Raw genomic sequence first — 21105 nt, 5'->3', positions numbered from 1 at the left:
GTGTGTGTATGGGAGGGTAGGAATGGGGGTTGGGGAGGTCTAGGTTCTTCTATGTGTTAGTTATAGTTCATGGATTAAATACGTCAGGTTCATCATGCTCATGTTCATTCAGGAATCACGGTCACTATTTTATTTTTTTTGTTTTTATATTCATAACTGGAATCCTGCTGTTGTAAACAATGACCATCGTCCAACTGCCTTTGATCGTATCAGGACTGAGCCGTGTCACGTGCCCCCTGTATCGCTTTCATAAAAAGGGCCTTGGCCGCCACCAGTCGCCGGATCAATTTCCTGTGGTGGCAGTGGCTGTTTTATATCCTCCAGCCAGCGTAGTCGCCTCTGTCCGCTGCATTTTGCCGACATTTACAAGCGGGTTGTCTTACCCCCCGTGTTCCTGCGGAGACGCGAGCTGTATGTTGCTCGGGGAGATGGTGATGGCACTGCCTCTTCTAGCGGCCACGAGTGTGTCGTAAACGCTGCAGATGGGGGTGCAGGCGTAGCTGATTAAACGACCTTCTGGGTGATAAACGGAGAGATAGATGGATGAACAGGTGGGTGGATGGGGGCAGCATGAAGAACTTGATACACAGAGCTACATGATGTGTAGAACCACTTGATACACAGAACTACATGTAGAAACACTTCCTACATAGACTCACCCAATACATGCACCTGCACCTGGTGTGTAGAACAACACGAAACATAGAAGTGATCAATTCAGAGTATTAGACCGCTGAACTACCGATCAAACCTGCCTTAATGAACTCAGAGTAGTATTTCTTTCTCTCTCTCCATCTCTCTTTTTGCAGGAAGGGACGGCAGATCGAGAGGTCAGAGCAGTATGTGCTGAACACACTGGAGGGAGGCAAGAGCACGCTGACGGTGCGTAACATCAGGCAGGGTGATGGAGGCCCCTACACCTGCAGGGCCACCAACAAGGCTGGGAGTAAGGAGAGCGAGCTCCTCCTCAAAGTGTTTGGTGAGCACACCCACCACAACCTCACGACAGGACCTCATGACAGAACCTCACGACAGAACCTCGTGACAGAACCTCACGACAGAACCTCCCACCACAACCTCACGACAGAACCTCGCACCACAACCTCACGACAGGACCTCATGACAGAACCTCACGACAGAACCTCGTGACAGAACCTCACGACAGAACCTCCCACCACAACCTCACGACAGAACCTCCCACCACAACCTCACGACAGGACCTCCCACCACAACCTCACGACAGGACCTCCCACCACAACCTCATGACAGAACCTCACGGCAGAATCTCCCACCACAACCTCACGACAGAACCTCTCACCACAACCTCATGACAGAACCTCACGACAGGACCTCCCACCACAACCTCATGACAGAACCTCACGACAGGACCTCCCACCACAACCTCACGGCAGAATCTCCCACCACAGCCTCACGACAGGACTCCCCACCAGAACATTCACGGCAGAATCTCCCACCAGAACCTCCCACCAGAACCTCCTGACCGCTGTAGACTGGATAATCGTCGGCTTGCTAAAGGATCCGGTCCCTGTCTCCTACTTGCCCACATGCAGGGATATTTTCACCAATATTCTCTTTTCTAGGACATCTTTTTTTTTCTTCCTCACCTCTTTCCATTTATTATTTGCGGTGCTTGTGAAATATTGACACACTGACGGTGCGAGGTTTATTTTTTTCTTCTCACTTTCGCTGTACTTCCTTTCATGTCTCCTTTCACCAGAGAAAGTGAATCGGTTAAAATCGGCGAGTCTACCATAAATATGGACGATCCCCTCCTCCTCTGAGTCTAACACACACAAACACGAGCGCTTAGTTATCATGAAAACCTTGACCTCGTGCTTCTGTGGCCAGAATTCAATTACATTCCCTCCCCCCCAACAGCACTGGTGTGCATATTTGCACAGAGATTATTCTGATTGGGCCGCGTATGAAGATGCACAGAGACTCATTCACACTCGTTACCGTCTCTCCCCATGCCAAAAAGGCACATTTACATGACACCCTTATTGGATGGCGCTTAGTTCCGCAACGTGCCATGACAGTGGAGATGAGCTTTTTGTGACATTCATAGCCCTTGACAGCAAAATACACCAGGGAGAATAAACTGGGTATCAGGAGCTACCAAACAAGCAAAACAGATAACAGCCCTACACTATAGCCCTAGACTACAGCCCTACATTGTAGCCTTAGACTACAGCCCTACACTGTAGCCCTAGACTACAGCCCTAGACTACAGCCCTACACTGTAGCCCTAGACTACAGCCCTACACTACAGCCCCACACTATAGCCCTAGACTACAGCCTTACACTTTAGCCGTAAACTACAGCCCTACCCTACAGCCCTAGACTACAAACCTACACTATAACCCTAGACTACCGCTCTAGACTACAGCCCTGGACTACAGCCCTACACTATAGCCCCATACAAACAGCCACACACTACAGCCATACTCTACAGCCCTACACTACAGCCCTATACTACAGCCCTACACTATAGCCCTAGACTACAGCCCTAGACTACAGTCTTTCACTGTAACCGTAGACTACAGTCCTATACTACAGCCCTACGCTGTAGCCCTACACTGTAGTCCTAGACTACAGCCCTAGATTACAGCCTGACACTGTAGCCCTAGACTACAGCCATACTCTACAGCCCTAGACTACAGCCCTATACTATAGCCCTAGACTACAGCTGTGTCATCTCAGAGGTCACTGTGAAGTAAAGTAGCAACACTGCTGCGCTACACACACACGCCTGCACACACCACACACACATTATAATCACGTCTCATTGAAAGAGCACTAATTAAAGCACCACTGTTCAGTAAATGGTTGATTAAGTGGTTTTGCTTAGCAATTACATCGAAACCCTTATATGCTCCTATTGTGAGTTGGTGCAAAAAGAGAGTTTATATTACGCGTGTGTTTGTGTCTCTGTGTGTTTCTTCGTGCTTGTGTTTGTGTGTTTGTGTCACACTGCCACAATCTCTCTATCCGTCTCGTAGGGGTATGGGGGGGTCGGAGTGTCTGGCAATACAAATAACTCCTTAATCTCTACAGACAGCGCTCAAAGGCCCCTGCTGTCAACTGCATTTCTCTGTGGCTCCATTCAGTTTGGTATGGATTTATTCCATGTCATTCACCCTTTCTTTATGTAACTCTTTGGACAGAACATATAGGGTATTATGCATGGACCCTTCCATGGGGTCGGTCGTCCTTGACAAGACTGGTGTTTAGGGGAAATGCTTGCTAAGCCATGGAGGGGAAAGAAGCTTATCTGTGGATAGCAGGGGGGGGGGGGGGGGGGGGGGGCGCACAGACACACACACACACACACATACACGTGCATGCACAAATACATACACAGTGTTTATTTCGGTGTTTAGCATAATATGGCCCGCAAGTTCATCCAGAGACCGGGCGTACATCTCATGCGCGCGGCGCCATGGCAATCATGGGGATACAACGGGAATCACCACGGCAACATTTTATATGGTGGGGAAAGGACACAGTTCACGCCGAGGGGGGGGGGGGGGGGGGGGGGGGCATGGGGGGGGGGGGGGATAGAGAGAGTGAGCTACATGAAGGGATGGACTGATTGCGTTCACCTTAGCCTTCCCATGGCGTCTCAGAGTTACTCTACTTTCAGGACGGAACAAGCAGCTTGCGGTAAATTGAGATTCACATTGACAGGGGCTGACAGTGATGAGCTGCTCAAAGGAATCTCAGGGCAGCACAGCGCCTCGCTGAGGGGGCGGGCACTCAGAAGCTCCGCCTCTCTTCCCTTTCCACAGTCCAACCACACATCACCCATCTGCGGAACGTGACGGCGGTGGAGGGCAGCGCGGCCATGATCTCCTGCACGGCTGAGGGTGAACCTTTACCCGAGATCTTCTGGAGGAGAGCCACCGATGGACAGACCTTCTCAGATGGGGACAAGGTATTTACCCCCACCGCCCCACCCCCGCCCCTTTCATCCCAAAACACCCCCCCCCCCCCCCCCCAACGCTCTTCTTCTGACCCTCTTGTGCTGGTTCGTGAAATTCAGTCTCGTCAGAATCTCACGGAGACTCTTCGCGGAGCCTCTGGCAGGGAGCCAGAGTGTGAGGACACTGGCCCGATGGTGGCTGTGGAAAAGTCGATAAATGACGGAAAGACATGCCAGGAGGTTGTCAGGCAGCACGGTGTCATGCGGCGCTGCCTAAACGTCCTGATGTGTTCGCGGTGTGAGCGAATGCTCGAGTGTGCCACGCAACTGTGTCTACCCATTCAGTCGCGATGTTGCCGTCCCCCCAAAGAAGCCGAATGCGATCCCTGAGTATTCCCAGACAGCAGGGAATTGTGGGAGTCCTGGATTCTCACGTGACGGCTCCTGTCTGAGCTATGGTTCTACAGGTGCGCAACTCAAGGCCTTGATTATTTAATCAAACAAAGAGGCAACTTGACAGCTCTTCAAAACCTTATTCAGAAAAGCTCTCTTCATCAAGACAGCTGAATATGTGCTCAAGCATGTTTTCTTTGAGCAGAAAGAGAGACGGAGTGAGAGAGAGAGAGAGAGAGAGAAAAACATCATTTTAAAGAACTTGTGTAGCCATAATAACAGGCTTCTATTACATCTAAAAAGAAAATCTAACAGCAGATAGAAAATTAATGCATAATTTGACTGGCCACTTACTTTGACCACCAGTCACCATACGAAAGAACATTGAGGATCTTGTTTCCTCTCAAATGCAATTACAGTGACAAGTCAACAAAACAAGACGACATAATTTGCTCCGAAACAAATACCATTCCGCGTCAAATTCGATGGCGATTCTCAGCCATGAAACGTCTGGTTCTTCTGAGCAGAGAACCAGAGAGCGCTCCACTCAGTCCTGTCCACCCCTCCCCTCAGCTCACTTCTGACCAGTAGTCTTACAGTCATAGGACGTGGGACGCCGCATGGGTTGGCAGGTTCGTGCGGCGAGGCCTGGAGTCCGACAGGTGGCGGCCTCGATCTGACGGACTTTTCCCAGAATGCCGCCTCTCTCTCCACGTCCCCCGTTGCTGGTGAGAAGGTCACGCATGGCTCAGTGTGTTCTGCGAGTTCACCTTTGGTGATCAAAGGGTTGCTTATTGAGTTCCACTTTGATGGTCATAGCTGAAGATCATGGGCTTTTCCCAAACCTTTACACGGCTTGTATCATGACACACGTAAGAACTGTGAAACTTCAGTAATATGCTTGAGCCAGCTATAACTGGATATGCATAGAGCATATATGGATATATGTGTAGTACACATGGATATACATAGAGCATACATACATATGTGTAGTATACATGAATATACATAGAGCATACGTGGATATGTGTAGTTTTAAAATAAAAATTTTAACCAAAACCAAAGTCTTAAAATGAGGTAATGAGTAAATGAATATGTTCTGTTTTGCATTAGGAAGGTGCAGGGCTGGGTTTAGCATTCTAGCCAGGTGAATCCACGATCAAGGATCCTTGACAATTCTAAAGTAATACACATTCATTTTGATCTGAGCTAAGTTTGGCATATGCACGATCATGTCCAAAGAGGCCACACCCCTCAGATCTGAGACGAGGGGCGGAGTCTGTAGACTGGACTGCTTACACCACTCTTTCACAGTGCTGTCCCCAGACTGAGAACTCTGAAGAATATCAAACAGTCTAGGAACCTTCTCCCTTCTACAAGAGGGGTGTCAGTGAGACCACGCATGAAGACCAGCAGTGAAGGATCGAGAGAGAGAGAGAGAGAGAGAGAGATATTAATAGTCAGGATCTCAAGTTGCAACCGAGCGCCAGACTGTACATTTTAAATCTTGGGGGGAAAGAAAGAAAGAAAAAAGACAAAGACGTTAGAGAAAGGAGAACATGTTCCTACCAGCTGTTTTTATTGTCCCTGTTTATTAGTCATTTGACTGGCGAGAGGATCTCACGCCGCATCGTAATGCCTGAGCACGTGAGCACGTCTGTGCAAACTATACATACACTGCAGTGAGCACGTGTGAATGGGTGAGACCTAATTATCATGCTCACAGACGTGCGAGGGAATGAAGTGAGTGTGTGTGTGTATGTGTGTGTGTGTCACTAGAATAATGATTAATCCGCAGCATTACTTAGGCTAGGGAGAAGCCACAAAGTCCTCCTCCAGCCTGCATTAATGACTTTTGGCAAATGTAATGCTGAACCCCAAGTCAAGGAAAGCAATAAAGTTAGCTGTCACGGGCCTGTTCTGCATGTGCTGGGGCATTAGAAGAGGAGACACGTATCGATCTGTCAGAAAGAGAACGAGAGACAAAGAGAAAGGGGGGGAAGGGGAGGGAGGGAGAGAAAAAGATGGAGTGGAGGGTGGGATCATTAAAGTGGGTGTCTCCGTCAACCCAGCTGCACTTTCAGTGGGGAAAGCACCTATAATCTCCCACTACAGCAGACCGGAGGCTATGCTGAATGATAACTACCATGGGCGGGGAGTCCTTGCATTTATATCGAGCCCTGTCCTCAAATGGCAGACACTGAGTTTAGCAGCTCACATGCCTTTGAATGACCTCCACATCACCCTCGCCATGTTAGAGCTGATTAGCTTAAGTGGTTCCACACTTTCTCCAGCACACGTCCAGGGTAATCAGGCCTCCGGGCCGTCTGGGCCGTACCATTGGACGACTTGGTCTCCCGCAGCCCCATGGACGCAGCCGATTCGCCGATCCCGCTCACCCGTCCCTTTCTTTCCAGAGCCAGGACGGGCGGGTGGAGGTCCGCGGACGTCACGGCAAGTCGATGCTGACCATCACTGGGGTGCGTCTGTCCGACTGGGGCCGCTTCAACTGCGAGGCCCTCAGCAGGATCGGGGGCCACCAGAAAAGCATGTTCCTCGACATCGAGTGTAAGTCAGACGTGCCTGCAGCTCGCCGAAGCAGCGTTGTCTGCTCTGTGCACAGGCGAAGAGGAAGAGAGAGAGAAATCGCTCCTTAATTGCCCAAAAGACGTTATTCAGCTGATCTTCACGAATAAGATTTTAAATGTTTTTTTTTCCCTCTATGGCCATTTCAATATATATGTCGTGATAGTTAAAAAAAAAAAAAAAAAAACCTCTTAAAGCTAATTTACTCTGCTAAAAAGATTACTCTGCTAAAAATTAATGAACCAATTATACCTTGTTGCTTTGCTTTAAAAAAGTTTTTTCTGAGTATATCAAACAAAAGAGAAATGCCCTACAGCAAAGCCAAGTCATGGAAGAAAACCATCCTAGATAATTAACTTCACTAGCATGGTCCCCATATCCTGACCTAGGGTCTGGAGCTTCCTCAATAATGCTGCAGTTACACAGTCGGCTTTTTCGCTCTTGGATTTTGCTGTGACTTCTGTGCATTTGTGTTTTTTTTTGGCAAAAGCCACTCAATAATTTACAGTAGACCGAAGAAGCAGTACTTTCTAATGGCACGAAATAACACTGAGTGGTCCGTGAACACGGTAGGGCGGTTCAGTTGGAGGACGAACATGTGCCATGTGATGTTAGACCGAGACAGAAAAGAACACTTTGTCTTGACCGTAGCCTTCACGGTCAAAGAGTTGAAAGAAACTCCGTGGAGTGATCAAACGACATCACTAACTGATGGCGGTCTGAGGCGCGGGTGAGCCGTTTGCCGGCACGTTCTGAGGATGCGTTGTCGGAGAATGCTAATGAGAAATGCTAGTGTCTGGCAGGGTTATCGCAGGTAGAGAAAGTCCCACTTAGCAGTCCATGTCGTAGGACGGGTCGTGAAAATCGCCCAGCCAGCAAGGTCGCCGCCCTTCACGTCTCAGTGTTCCTCTAGGGTGGGGGAGGGGGAGCTTAAGAGGACGAGTGAGAGAAGGCGTTCTGACTTAGCGTGTCAAGGGGTAGCCAACCGTTGCTCGGTTGCTAATGAACTCGTTTATTTACTCGCTGAAGCGCTCCGCAACAACCACGCCTGTCCTCCGTCGTGACAGGGGAAGAGGGGACGGGAGGTGGGGGGCATCAATCTCTTTAATATAACCCTGTGAGCCGGCATAAAATAGACAGAATGGCGCCGCCACTGTGGGCGACCGCATGCTGACTGCGCTGCTAGCTAGCTTACCGCTATCTGTCATTCACTGCTGCTAAACACACATTATTGTTATACCTCACCCTGTCGGCTCCGAGGTCTGTCTGGCGCGTTGCGCGCGTAAAGAGGTATTAGGTATTTGCTTGGACTCACACAGGTGATGATTGTTATTCATCAGTGCCTGCTAATAAATAAATCAATCAGTCAGCGTTGTCTACCTAATTATCTATGATTTTCCAAAGTCAACACATCTGATTCAACTCATCACCAAATTATTATGCCTTTCCTGAGTTTAGTCAGGTGTGGTAGAGCACGGAGGTTTGAAAAAATGTGCACAGCACATAAAGAACAAACATTTTACATAAACCTGATATGAATGCATGTTACTGGGTATATCTGGGTACATCCATATAGTGACTTTTACTCAGATTTAGTCATTGCAGTTCGGATCTGCCAGAATTGAGCTGTGATCACTCCATTTTGCAGACGCCCCCAAGTTTCAGATCAATCACACGATCTTCTACTCCTGGGAGGGGAATCCGGTGAACATCAGCTGCGATGTGATGTCCAATCCCCCGGCCACCATGCTGTGGAGGCGAGACAGGTTCACCATCTCCAACGACGGCACCAGCAACACCCGCATTCATACTGCAGAGGGGAGATCCGTGCTGGAGGTGATTAGGAGTCTAAACCACACCTTTGGCAGGAGCACGCGTCAGTAGGCATCTTGTGAATTTGGTAACCTTCCAAGCGTGGTTGCACATTTATAAGCGCTCATGATCACATGATCACAGGAACTCCCACAAAGGGTTGGATCGAGTCGTGGTTTCCTTTTGATTTCCTTTTTAATTCTCATTAAATCTAGCTTAATCAAATTCAAAATTTGCTACCGATTATTTATGAAATCAGGTTGGTTACTCATGATGTTACACTCAAAAATTTAGATAAATGCAATGCATTCCTGTGATTATTATTTCATTACACTCATTTGTAAATATTAATGCATTGACATAATTTCATACACAAACATATCCCACTCATAAAAAAAACTTTATAGCTAATTTATGTAACTGTAAACTTTAATGCTTTAGAACATTTTATGTACCTGTAAACTGACAGGAGCAGGATGTAAAATGTCTCTCCCCACATTCCTAATCAGTTTGTGTTTTATTTCCCTTTCTCTCTCCGGATGGCTGTGTGCACAGGTCACCCCCATGTCCGACAGGGATTTTGGCCGCTACAACTGCACAGCCAGGAACAACATCGGCGCACGATATCAGGAGTTTATTTTAGCACAGGCAGGTGTGTGTTTACCTGTGACTCCCTGGTGGGAGGTCTGGGAGAGAGGAGCTCACTGAGAGGGCAAGGTCACCAGTGAGCTCCACCCCAGTCAGATGCTCTCGTTCTGAGAGCCTCCCGCCGCTTGCCGTCGGAGCCGGGCCACGTCTGATGGCACGGGGTTATTAAAATGCGCCACGGCTGCAAGAGTTATTCTGCATGAGCGCATTCATATGGACGTGGCTGCCCGCACACGGGAGTGTATCCTTATTCCTTCGCCCTGCCGATCGCCGTTTCCAACGTCTGTGTTCGCCGTGCCACTAAATCTCCGTGGCTTGTTTATCGAAACAACATTCCATGCATAAATCATTCTGTATAAAGTAGGCTGTTGCTGGTTAATATTCAAGGCTAGCTGGGGTCTAGAAAGAAGCTTGAATCCTGGAAGAAGGGATACTGAAAGGCGCCACCTAATCTCGCCACGGGGCCGTGTGTGTCACATAGATGCGACACCCTCCCAGTTGGATTTTGAGAGACCCAGATTAGACCTCGCCTTTGAAGTGATAATAGCTTTGGAGCACCTTTGAGGTATAGCCTAGCTTGTTGTGTTTAATCTGAAGTTTAATCTCATCTTATTCACATTTTCCCAAAGTGAATGAATGTTTTTGTAGCAGCATTTTACAGCAGCCTACAGCTTACATAATCCAAGCTAATATGTTGGTAGCCTGTTGAATTTACCAGAGAGCCAATTTGCCAAAGTACACCCTAATTTACAGTAGCACTACCTAATTCACTGCGGAGCAATGCAATCCACTCGAGCCGAGATCAAATGACTTCAACCGCATAAATCGCACGAGGATACTGCTCTCTTTCCCCATCTTCCATAAACACACAAAGACATGAAACCACGCGCCGCCATAAATACAGAGTAACAGCCAACGCGCGCTAGCATGAAACAAATGTGCAGACACGCAAGCACAAAGGCAATATATTAAACCTCCAACCGAAGTGGTGGTGGTGGGGGGGGGGGGGGGGGGGTCTGAGAGGCATCACGTCGCACTCTGGCTACGTTCTTAATTAAAGCGAAGGCTTTAAAAGGGACCTCCCGAGGCCGTGAAATTAGGAGCGCGGCCGTCTTTTCCCGTGACATATGCCTGTCATGCTGGGAATGATTCGTCTTCAAAGTTAACGACTCAAAGCAGCATCAAACGCGGCCCACTGCGTCCCGCCGAGGGACGCCGTGGGCGAGAGCACCAAGCCATCTCGCACGCCGCGAGTGCACCAGTGTGTGTGTGGGGGGGGGGGGGGGGGGGGCACTTGTCGACATGACGGGCGTTTGCAGAATAAAAAGAAGCGGGCAGAGGTTTTGCGGCGCGGAAATGGCGATGCTGGTATTGTACTGACATCTAGAAGCTAACGATGGCCTCACAACAAACAACTTTGGCAGTGATTTCACTGTCGCTGACAAATCTCCAGTGTCAGAATGAAGTTGCGAGTGTTTTGCCAGAGTTGTGGAGCACTCTCATCATCTCCATGGTTTGGCGGGAGGTGGTGAGGGTACCCGTCTTTTTTCTCATCTTGATGTTCTGACGCAATCAGCCGTGTTTAATGTCATCATACTTTTTTGGTCGTGGCATAACGTGACAAGTGACATTAACAATAGGTGAGCTCTCTCCAGCACTAAACAGGAAGTGGCAAAGCAGGGTTTATTTCCCCAACAATAGGTATTTTCACAGTGGCTTACTACATACTGTATACTGCACACTGCACTCAGTATGTACTGTATACTGCATACGGCACTCAGTATGTACTCTATACTGTATACTGCATTCACCATATACTCAATACTGCATACTCAGAGGTGCCTTCAGGCATCTGATTGTGGCCTCAGGCCAGTTGGTGGGAGGGGGCAAAGGCTGACAAACTTTAAACTACAGCAGTGCCATTGTACAAAGTTTGCCATGACAGTGTGAGGCCTGAGATCCCTGAGGGGGTCCCATGAATTTTCGCCTAGGGCCCCAGCAAACTCTGGGACGCCACTCTGCCTACTGATTTGAGGCCCCAATCAGTATGCGAGTAGGATGTAGTATGCCATGTGGCTTGCGGCCCGTCTCTGGTGGGTGGATGAAAGACGTTGAACGGACTCCGGGGAGGCAGTGGAAGCTGTGGTTTTTGTCTTTTCCTTTTTGGAAGTTTTTTTTTCAGAACAAACCACTGCACACAGGGGCATCTGTGGGCAAAAGCTGTTTGTCTCATAAATAAACTCTTGTAAAGAGCGTGATGGGGAAATAACCCATACGTTGTCTTTCGATGTGAGACACTTCTGAAGTGTCTCGTGCTAACCATACACTAGAAGACTTGAAATGAGTCAATTCTCACAACCTATCAACCTTATGATAAACATGGGAGATGAATATGTGCCCGCATACATAAGCATGTACATTCATAAAATTTACAAGCGAAAAAATTAATGGAAACAAACAACTATATGTCGGGCAATTTGGGGTACAAGCACATCTGAAGTATGGCCAGTTGAACCCTTGAATCGTGGCATATTCGCAGAAATACATCTGTGCCGTTTCGGACAGCAGAAATCAAGCAGAACAGTTCTGAAGGGAAAGTGACCAGCAGTGTGTGAGGAGACCATTAGCTAGCCCCGGCGAGGACTGCTGTAGCATCGGCGCTAGTCATCTCCAAGCATATTTTCACCATCCTCCCGCTGCGCCGTGGGAGGTGTGGGGGGGGGGGGGGGGATACCAGCGCTTTGGTATTCCAGGCGAGGCCTCTCTCTTATTCATCAATTGGCGCTAACAGGGAAGTGAGATGGGAAGGTGAGAACAGCTAAAGGAGATTCAGAAAAATATGTCACGCAACCTCGTTGCTAAAAGCCAGCCGAGTGCGGTCTCGTCACCTCCCCAATGCTAGTTTAGCTGCGCCGCACGTGTCTAGCGCTAATGTTTGCTGTAATCAGGAGGGATTTTTATGATCCGTGGGAAATGGCTGATTAATTCACTCAGAGTTCTTTGTGGAACCGTGTCCCTCTGGTGGGCATTGCCAGGGCGAATGAAAGGGAGAGAAATGAGTCGCTATTGGAATAGAGAACTGGCAGCAGCCATTGGTGAATGTAATGTAATGACACGGAAGGGTTTCTTCGCTGAAATGGTACTAGACTTGATTCTGTAGGGGAAGTACAGGAGGGATGACATTTATGCTAACAGGGAAATGTCAGAAGATACATTTTTGGTGAGAGTGAGCAATGGGATGGGTGGGGGGCTAGAGTTTGTATTCAGGTGGGAGGTGGGGAAGGGTGTGTGTGTGTGTGTGTGTGTGAGAGAGAGAGAGAGAGAGAGAGAGAGAGACTGCAGGGCAGTGCGAAGCTCTTTTGATTTGCTGAGCCCCTGTGGCCCGGCCTGATAAAGGGAGGCATGATAACGGGATTGTGCAGAGTGCTGATAAATATAATGGTCTTTTATCTGTGTGTGTGTGTGTGTGTGTGTGTGTGTGTGTGTGTGTGCACGCACGCATGTGAGAGCATGTTCGGGACCATGTTTTAATCTGGGTTTTTGTGAGTCATTTCTGTCATTCATTTGTACTGCATGCGTGTACACGTTTGCCTGCTGTCTCACTGCTCAGATGCTGCATTTAAACCCGTTATCCTCTCCGCCTCAGATGCCACGTTTTTTTTTAACAGAACCAGTCCACCTTACCAGGTCACCTCTCACCAGACCTGGCCACCTGCCAGATTAGCGCTAATTCTGTAGGGCTCGTTCCCTGTGTTCCTGGATTACAGATGTGCCGTCCAATCCGTATTCCGTGCGCTTCGCCTTCGTGTCGCAGCGGGTTGCTACGGTGACGTTCATGAAGCCGGACTCTCATGGCGGCGTGCCTATCGCTTACTACGTCGTCAACTACAAGGACCAGAGCTCGCAGGAGTGGAAGACGGTGAAGTCCCTTGGCGTTCAGAGTGAGTGCTGTCGACTTCATCAACACGTCTTCATATTAGTCGTTAATTTCTTTGTTTGTTTGTTTTCACGGTTTTATTTCTTGCATTAGCGCTGCTGTGAGTGTCGTCGTTAGAGTAGAATAAACAGTGTTACGTTCAGCCTACGCATCATTGATACTTGGAGGAGCAATGCCTTCTGGGATGTTTTTGGGCTGACCTTTTGAAATACACTTCCATATAACTGTCACCACAGTTAACTGTCACCACATATAACCTAAAACCTATGCGCATTATGGAATTAAGAGAAATAGGCCATTGAATCAATTGATAGTTTGTTTTTTCCAGTGGCCAATATCTTGCCAAACAGCCATTTTCAATTTCCAAAATGGCTGCTTTTTTGCCGAGTCAGAATGTGCCGTGACTGCCATTGTGTTTGGACCAACAACACAGTCTTCTCTCCAGAAAATGGCTCCATCAATGAGTTGGAGCAGATTTTTTATTAAACTGCTTTTGTCTGGATATTGGGTTTGCAATTATCTTTACATACAATAATCGGCTATTTTGTGGAACATTGAACAAAGCCTTTAAACAAAGTTTACTTGCAAAACATGAAAAACACAAAATTACAGAGAACAAACGACATATTTCAGAGATGCTGAATTATACATCTAAACTTTGAATATCAGCTCCTGGGGGCTTTGGACTTCGGAAAACAAAGCTATGTTACTAGAAGTCCGAAAGAAAGCAGTGGATGTTGAGCGTTTATGATGAGACCACTAAATATGACAAACTTCTAAGCAACGCTTCCCAGCTTTGATTTCGACCATTATTGCTGCTTAATGGATTCATGAATTTCAGCTTGAAAAGAAATTGTCTTCAAATGGGCCCACACAGGTTTTTTAATCAAGAATTTGCTAAAATTGTTTGCGTCAAGCCAGTAATGATTATATGTTCTTGACTCTGTGTGTGTGTGTGTGTGTGTGTGTGTGTGTGTGTAAAAGCTGTCTTTTCAACTTTGACAGCCATAACCCACTAGTGTGTTCCTTCAAGCTAGAAACAGAAAGATTACATTTCACACCTTGATGTGTGTGGTAAATATGATCTATACATGTGTGAGGGATTCGTTGTGCTGGAATGATTGCGTGACACAATGGGATGATGTTAGCGTCTCAGCCCCCACTGGGCGCTGGCATTATTAGCAGTAGTGCGATATCCCATTAGCATGTGTAGCTTGCAGGAGACCTCCATAATAGATACTGTCAGATTATTGTAAGGGGAGGGAGTGGAATAAACGGTTAAGCCGTCAGCTGGTGGTTAGCATGCACGGTATATGCTAAATAAATCTGGGAAATTGAGCGGAAGAACGAGTTCTGATGTATTTATAGCATTTATGAGGTGTTTGTTAGGCATCTGTGAGGCGTTTGCTGCACAGGCCAACCGTTGTTTGTGTTTGTGTCCTCTGTTCCAGCGACAGTCCTCCTGACAAACCTGGAACCCAACACAACCTACGAGGTGAGGGTGGCGGCCGTGAACGGGAAGGGCCAGGGGGAGCACAGCCAGTCGGAGTCCTTTCAGACGTTACCCATCCGTGAGTACCGCGAGGTCCCGCCGCGGGACATCTCCTACGGCCGCACACCCCAAGCCGGGGACCTCCCATTATCACGCTTCCCTTCAGGAACTCCAAATTCTTTGCTGCGAAGCATGCTGTCAGATCACCGTTTGCTTAACTTCTGGGTGGTAGGCGGGGCCAGAAAACCATGATGACACAAGATGAATAAAACATGCCGAGCTAGCAAGCCCATGCAGGCCCGGTGTGGGAGCCAGATTAGGCCCGGTTCAAAGGACCTACAGTTCACCTCCCTGGGCATTATTGTAGAATCAACAGGGAGTGCTGTTTCCTGCGTAGAAGAGAGACCTTACATGGGCCACCATGTGTATTGGGTCCTGTAATGGCAACCCACCATGGGCTCCTTCAGGCAGAACATCACAGTGCCCACTTTTGTCATGAGAAAGACAAAGATCACACAGAGTCTATATGAGCTTAGTGTGGGATTATTGCATCATTTTCTTTTTAATAATAATGAACCACTGGTCCTTATTTATTCTGTCTTTGATGTCTTGCTGTTTATGGGAGTCTGTGGGATTTCTTTGGACTAGCACAGGTAGGGGTGCCTACAGGGGCTCACACAGGCCAAAAGAGGCGGTGGTTCAGGTGAGGTTGAGTGGTAGTTGCGTTAGGCTGATTTGCACGGGTTCACCGAGCTCTCCCATGACCCCTACACCGAGAATGTTGTGGAGTCTGTCCCTAGTGGTTATGCTTTAACCCACCGGCCAGAGAAAACCGACACTCGTCACGCAAAGTCACATTTGACAAGTGAAAAACGTGTGAAAAATGTGTGAAAAAGGCGTGAATGCCGCACAAACAAATCACAGGTTACTACCGAGTAGAACTCAGTTGAGAGATAATAGAACCCCAAAGGCAGTGAATGTCAAGCAGTGGATGGCGTGAACGTGTGACGCCTTCATCTATCTTCTCTCCTTCTGGTAGGAGAGCCCAGTCCCCCTACGGTCCACGGCCAGAGAGGAGTGGGCAAGGCCTACCGGCTGGGCCTGGTCAGGCAGGACGACGGTGGGATGCCCATCGTGGAATACATCGTAAAATACAAAACAGTGGGTACATCTCAGCAACTCCACGTACACTCCATGTTTGTATCACACGTCCCCATAGTTCTACTGAATCCACAGTCAAAGGTGTTAACTTTCTGTGTATTTAATCACACCATCACAAGGTATTCCATCAAAACAAAATAACATGGCAGGCAGATATCAGTCTTGGCATTGACATTGACTGTTATAATTCACACTGCGCTGTGAGGGTGTTAATCTCTGTGGCATTATTAGAAAACTAAATTGAATCTGCTATGGAGCAGCGGCACCCGTCTGCCTCCATTGCCTTTTCATACCGTGTGGGCGATGGAATATTTAATGTTCTATGGGAATACTGTGGCTTCTTCCTCCAGTTCCCATATGAATTGGCAGGATGTTTAAGGACGCAGACCGAGACATCGTTTGCTTAAGGTAAAAAGACAGACGTTTTGGAGTATGAGAAAGTGCTTTGAAGCGCCTCCACTCTCTGTGGAGAAACCTTGGGAGAGGGGCAATTCTGTGTGACTAGGTTTTCAGTCGTAGAGAGATAAAGCCTCATGTGTTTGTGCTGGAGTTCCGTTTGTGAGGAGCTTACACTACACACACGACCTCTCTGTCACTCTATCTGTCTCTGTCTGTGCCTGTATATCCCTGCGTCTCTCTTCACACACGCACACACACACACACACACACACACACACACACACACACACACACACACACATACCAATGAAGTTCTAACTCTTCTCGTTTCTCATGGAGCTGAGCCATGTTGCCGCACATGCGGACATTTCGAGGCACACGCCCGCTCTTCCATCTCCATTTTCCATCTCCACCCACCCCACCCTAAACTACAACCAATGGGCCATCGGGATATAAGGACGCCGTATCTGAAAGCAGCTGGACCGAAGGGCGTCAGCGTCCGTAATCAGGCGCTTTTGAAAGCGTTGCCGACCCGAACGCGACTGAAAAAAAGCCGGTGCACTTCAACCTCCCGATTCCACAAAAGCCGCTTCCTGGCTTACCGTTACCACGGAGATAAGGCGCGCTCAAAATTCACCTCAGAGTTGTTGGAGGCAAAGCTAAAGCAAGCTTGGAACCCTATTCATATTTTTCATAATTTCATAATTTGCTTTTTTTTTTTTTTTTTTACTTTTTGTTCAACACTCAGGGTCATCCAGAGAGTGGCCAACTGAACCCGCTGACGGGTTTGTATAGGGCCCGTATATGCTCACTCTGAAAGCTCTTTCAGTAGCACTGCAGTGATACCACAGTAATACCACAGCTTTAAGCCTACAAATAGGAAATCCATACAAGAGTCCAAGTACTACGGTGATTTTAATCAAAGTACCATTGACATCTGATAACTCCTTAAGGCGTATAACCATTTTTTTAAAAGAATACTTAAGTGATTCAGCTACCCTTGGCACTCCTGCTCCTCCATACAGAATCCCCCTTCCCCAACACACACATAGAGCTAGCATCTCCCTGTTTAAACACATATAGAGTTAGCGTCTCCTTGTATAAACACATATAGAGTTTATCGTCTCCCTGTATACCTAACAAACACATTTAGAGTTAGCATCTCCTTGTATAAACACATATAGTTATCGTCTCCCTGTAGGCTATAAACACATATAGAGTTAGCATCTCCCTGTATACCTAATAAAGATGTATAGAGTTAGCATCTTCCTGTATACCTAATAAAGATGTATAGAGTTAGCATCTCCCTGTATACCTAATAAAGATGTATAGAGTTAGCATCTTCCTGTATACCTAATAAAGATGTATAGAGTTAGCATCTCCCTGTATACCTAATAAAGATGTATAGAGTTAGCATCTTCCTGTATACCTAATAAAGATGTATAGAGTTAGCATCTTCCTGTATACCTAATACCTAACATATACCGGTGTATATATAGCGTCTCCATTATTCCCTTTAAACACACATACAGAGTTGGCATCTCCCTGTATCCCCAATAGGACAAAGAAGAACAGTGGATGACTAAGTTGGTTCCAGGCATGAACGATTTCACCGTCCTGCAGCCCTTGCAGTGGAACACGCGCTACAACGTGGAGATCACGGCCAGGAACGTCAAAGGCTTGTCAGAACCCACCTTCTTCCAGTTCCTCATGCCACAGAAGCCAGATATCACGGGTAGGTCTCATCATTGTTCTGTGCTTGTTCCAATACCTATACCAGGTCATGAATTTTGATGCAGATACTAAAACAATACCATGTTAAGAGGATACCAAAATTTGTGTTTTGATACCAATACTAAGTCAGAAACTTTCTTACATCCCGTAAACACTCTCAAAGCTCATTCGTGTGCTTTATTTTAAAGTACCTTAATCTAACTAAAGTAGCTGCACAATCTCAGTTCAGGTACCTCTAACATATCATAAATCCTGGCTGTGTAATCCTAAATCATGGCTGTGTAATTCTTTACTTTTCCATCAAGTAACTCACCCACAGAGCTGTATTCATAATTCTAAGCTTAAATCTCTCAAAATTGTTTATGGTGATAAATATGTCACTGCAGATGAGGGATATCTTTAAATCTTTTTGATGAGACTGATCAGATATATTGTATCATAAATTAAGACTAGGTTATATCGTATTGTAGGTTAATGTTTCACAAAAAGGAAAATTATATTTTTATAACAGTATATATGAAACATTAAATGGCCAATGGTCTAAAGTCATATTTGTGATTTGGTGCGTATGCATCATCAAAGTCCAACAACATTATTTGCATATGATGGTATGAGCTCTATTTGGATTTTATTAGTTACCACGGTGACATTTGTGATGAGGCATTTTACGTCTCCTCAGTTATGAAACTCACGCATCTGGAAGACATTAAAATTACTACATGATGTGCAAGTTTCTAGTATGTTATATTTTCTACAAACCCAGATGTGCAGTTTGAACATTATTTGCAGGAGTTTTTTTTTATTTTAACAGCATTTAGTATGTTAAAACTTTTACACTACAAGTCAAACTTTTTGACACCGCTGACAGAATCTATGTTCTTGATAGTCTTAAAGGAATTTTAGCGATGGCTTAGGCTTAAATTTGCGTCTAAAACATGTTGATTACCTATATATGTTTTTTTTTCCCCAAAACATTGTGTACAGTGTACAGTTAAAATAATAATAACATTTCAATTGAACTATAATTGCATCCTCATACATTTTGCTCTTTAATCTACAAGTGCTCAGCATACATGACAATGTGTTCAGGGCATCACAGGTGCTCAGTGTACATGAGAATGTGCTCAGGGCATCATAGGTGCTCAGTGTCCACTAATGGGCGGCTCTGGAGAACTTCACAATGTACAGCCATCTATTAAACCATCTATTTAGGTTTAACATAGCATAGTCATGTGTTATTTCATTATTTTTATACCTTCACTGTTTTTCTAAAATGTAGAAAATATTAAAAATAAACTAGCTTCCCAAACGTTTGACTGGTAGCGTATATCTTTAAGGAGTTCAGTGATACTGCTAGTTAAAATTTATCTATAATTGTCCCCTTAATACATCTGCTGGATCCTGCGTTTCTCATTGATTCTGGTCACCTTTACCATCCAGACCAAGAACGTGGTTCACCGGCTTCCATTTTATCGTTTTGTGCTTCAGAAAGGTGGATGTGCTCTAGGAAACTAAATACTGCAGGTAGGAGGCAGTAAAAACAAACTCCAAGGAACAAACTCCAGGAAACCACTTCTTGAAAGGAAAGTGAAAGGTGCCATATCTGTCAATTGTGATCTTTCACCGCAATCGAAATTTGTCGTCCGCATTTACCCATCTGTGCAGTTAGAACACACACACACACACACACTAGTGATTACTAGGGGGCTGTTGGGGTTAGGTGCCTTGCTCAAGGGCACCTCAGTCATGGCCTCAAGCCTGGGAATCGAACTCACGACCCTCTGGTCACAAGACCAGTTCCCTACCCCAGGACCATGACTGCCCCACTGCTTAGAACTTCCTGGACATTTGTGCCCAGACGGGACTGACATGATCAGTTGAGCGCTGGGTAAGTGTGAAGAACAGAGGAAAAACACAGGCTTGTCAGATTTTGAAGTACAATCATAGAGGAGCACACGTAAAACACAGAATTACCCCATTAACTCTGGGCCACACTTTCAGCCCTCCACAAATACATAGGTTACGTAGGAATATGTATATTATCACTGCGTAGACGTATTTTGATCACTCTGGTGAACTAGTCACCTGTCCACCTTTGAATTCCATGAAAAGGTCAGGATGTTTGTCCGGGAGACGATTGGTCAGGTTTGAAGTGTTGGCTCCTTCAATGAAACACACTTTAAAACAATGTTTGCACAGCCGTGCTCCATCTTCATGGGACTCCCCCTCTTCACTTCCACTTTGTGCCCTCTGTGTGTCAGTGAGTTGGAGTGTTGCTGAAGACACTGCCACCTCTTCAAGTCTAGTCTTGTCTAGTCAAGTCTAGAACAAAACGTGGTAGACTATCTCTGCTCTTCAATCACGTCACACTTACTGCACACACACTCAGATCACACACTCAGTCAGGGTTGTTCCTGCGCGGGCACACACACACACACACACACACACAAATTCACACCCCACTAGGAATGTCAACACTGTCAGCATTGTGCGTAAAGGCTGATTCTTTTTCACCCCGATCAAATAGCTGTTTGCATAATAAAAGTATTGATTTTCCTCAAAAACTCCAGTACCGCGGTCATTCTTCAGCACCAGCATATCACGCAGCACTAGTGGCGATAAACTTATCTTGATTTCCGTAAAATCAAAGTCACACTGAAGTCCGTGTGATGGAAGATGTGTGTTAATTAGGTTTTAGAATTTGACCCCTATTATCCCAGGGGCAGACAAGTACATCACGTCACCATAATCTTGGTGCTGGAATGGTCCCCCCCCCCCCCGCTTCCCCTACAGCTCAACAACTTTTCGTTCGATCGATGTGTATCAATCTGGTGACACCTGGACTAGTCTGTATGTTTGACAAATGGAAAGTCTCTTCTTCAGAAAAGTAAATTCATTTTCAGCATTTGCTTTTTGGAAATTTGCATTTTTAAATGCTGCATTTTTGGTTTCATGTTTCCTTTCTCTTTTTTTCCACGCACCAAACTTTCCAGATGC

The 21105-nt window shown here is 46.5% G+C and overlaps 1 protein-coding gene across 3 annotated transcripts in view; it reads left to right on the top strand.

Annotated features, from left to right (window-relative positions):
- Positions 1-21105, top strand: part of ncam2a (neural cell adhesion molecule 2a) — a 191037-nt gene that overhangs the window by 158324 nt on the left and 11608 nt on the right. For all 3 annotated transcript variants that reach the window (XM_076983124.1, XM_076983123.1, XM_076983122.1), the window contains exons 7-15: positions 810-979; positions 3813-3958; positions 6757-6907; positions 8574-8761; positions 9293-9389; positions 13153-13326; positions 14774-14893; positions 15854-15975; positions 17935-18109. In XM_076983124.1, coding sequence (XP_076839239.1) covers positions 810-979; positions 3813-3958; positions 6757-6907; positions 8574-8761; positions 9293-9389; positions 13153-13326; positions 14774-14893; positions 15854-15975; positions 17935-18109 — 1343 coding nt within the window. The remainder of the gene's footprint in view (positions 1-809; positions 980-3812; positions 3959-6756; positions 6908-8573; positions 8762-9292; positions 9390-13152; positions 13327-14773; positions 14894-15853; positions 15976-17934; positions 18110-21105) is intronic.

This window comes from Brachyhypopomus gauderio, chromosome 20 (genome assembly GCF_052324685.1).
Source record: "Brachyhypopomus gauderio isolate BG-103 chromosome 20, BGAUD_0.2, whole genome shotgun sequence".
NCBI classification, from domain to species: Eukaryota; Metazoa; Chordata; class Actinopteri; order Gymnotiformes; family Hypopomidae; genus Brachyhypopomus; species Brachyhypopomus gauderio.
Note: the sequence above shows the minus strand (reverse complement) of the source record. Positions and strands in the feature narration are given on the sequence as shown.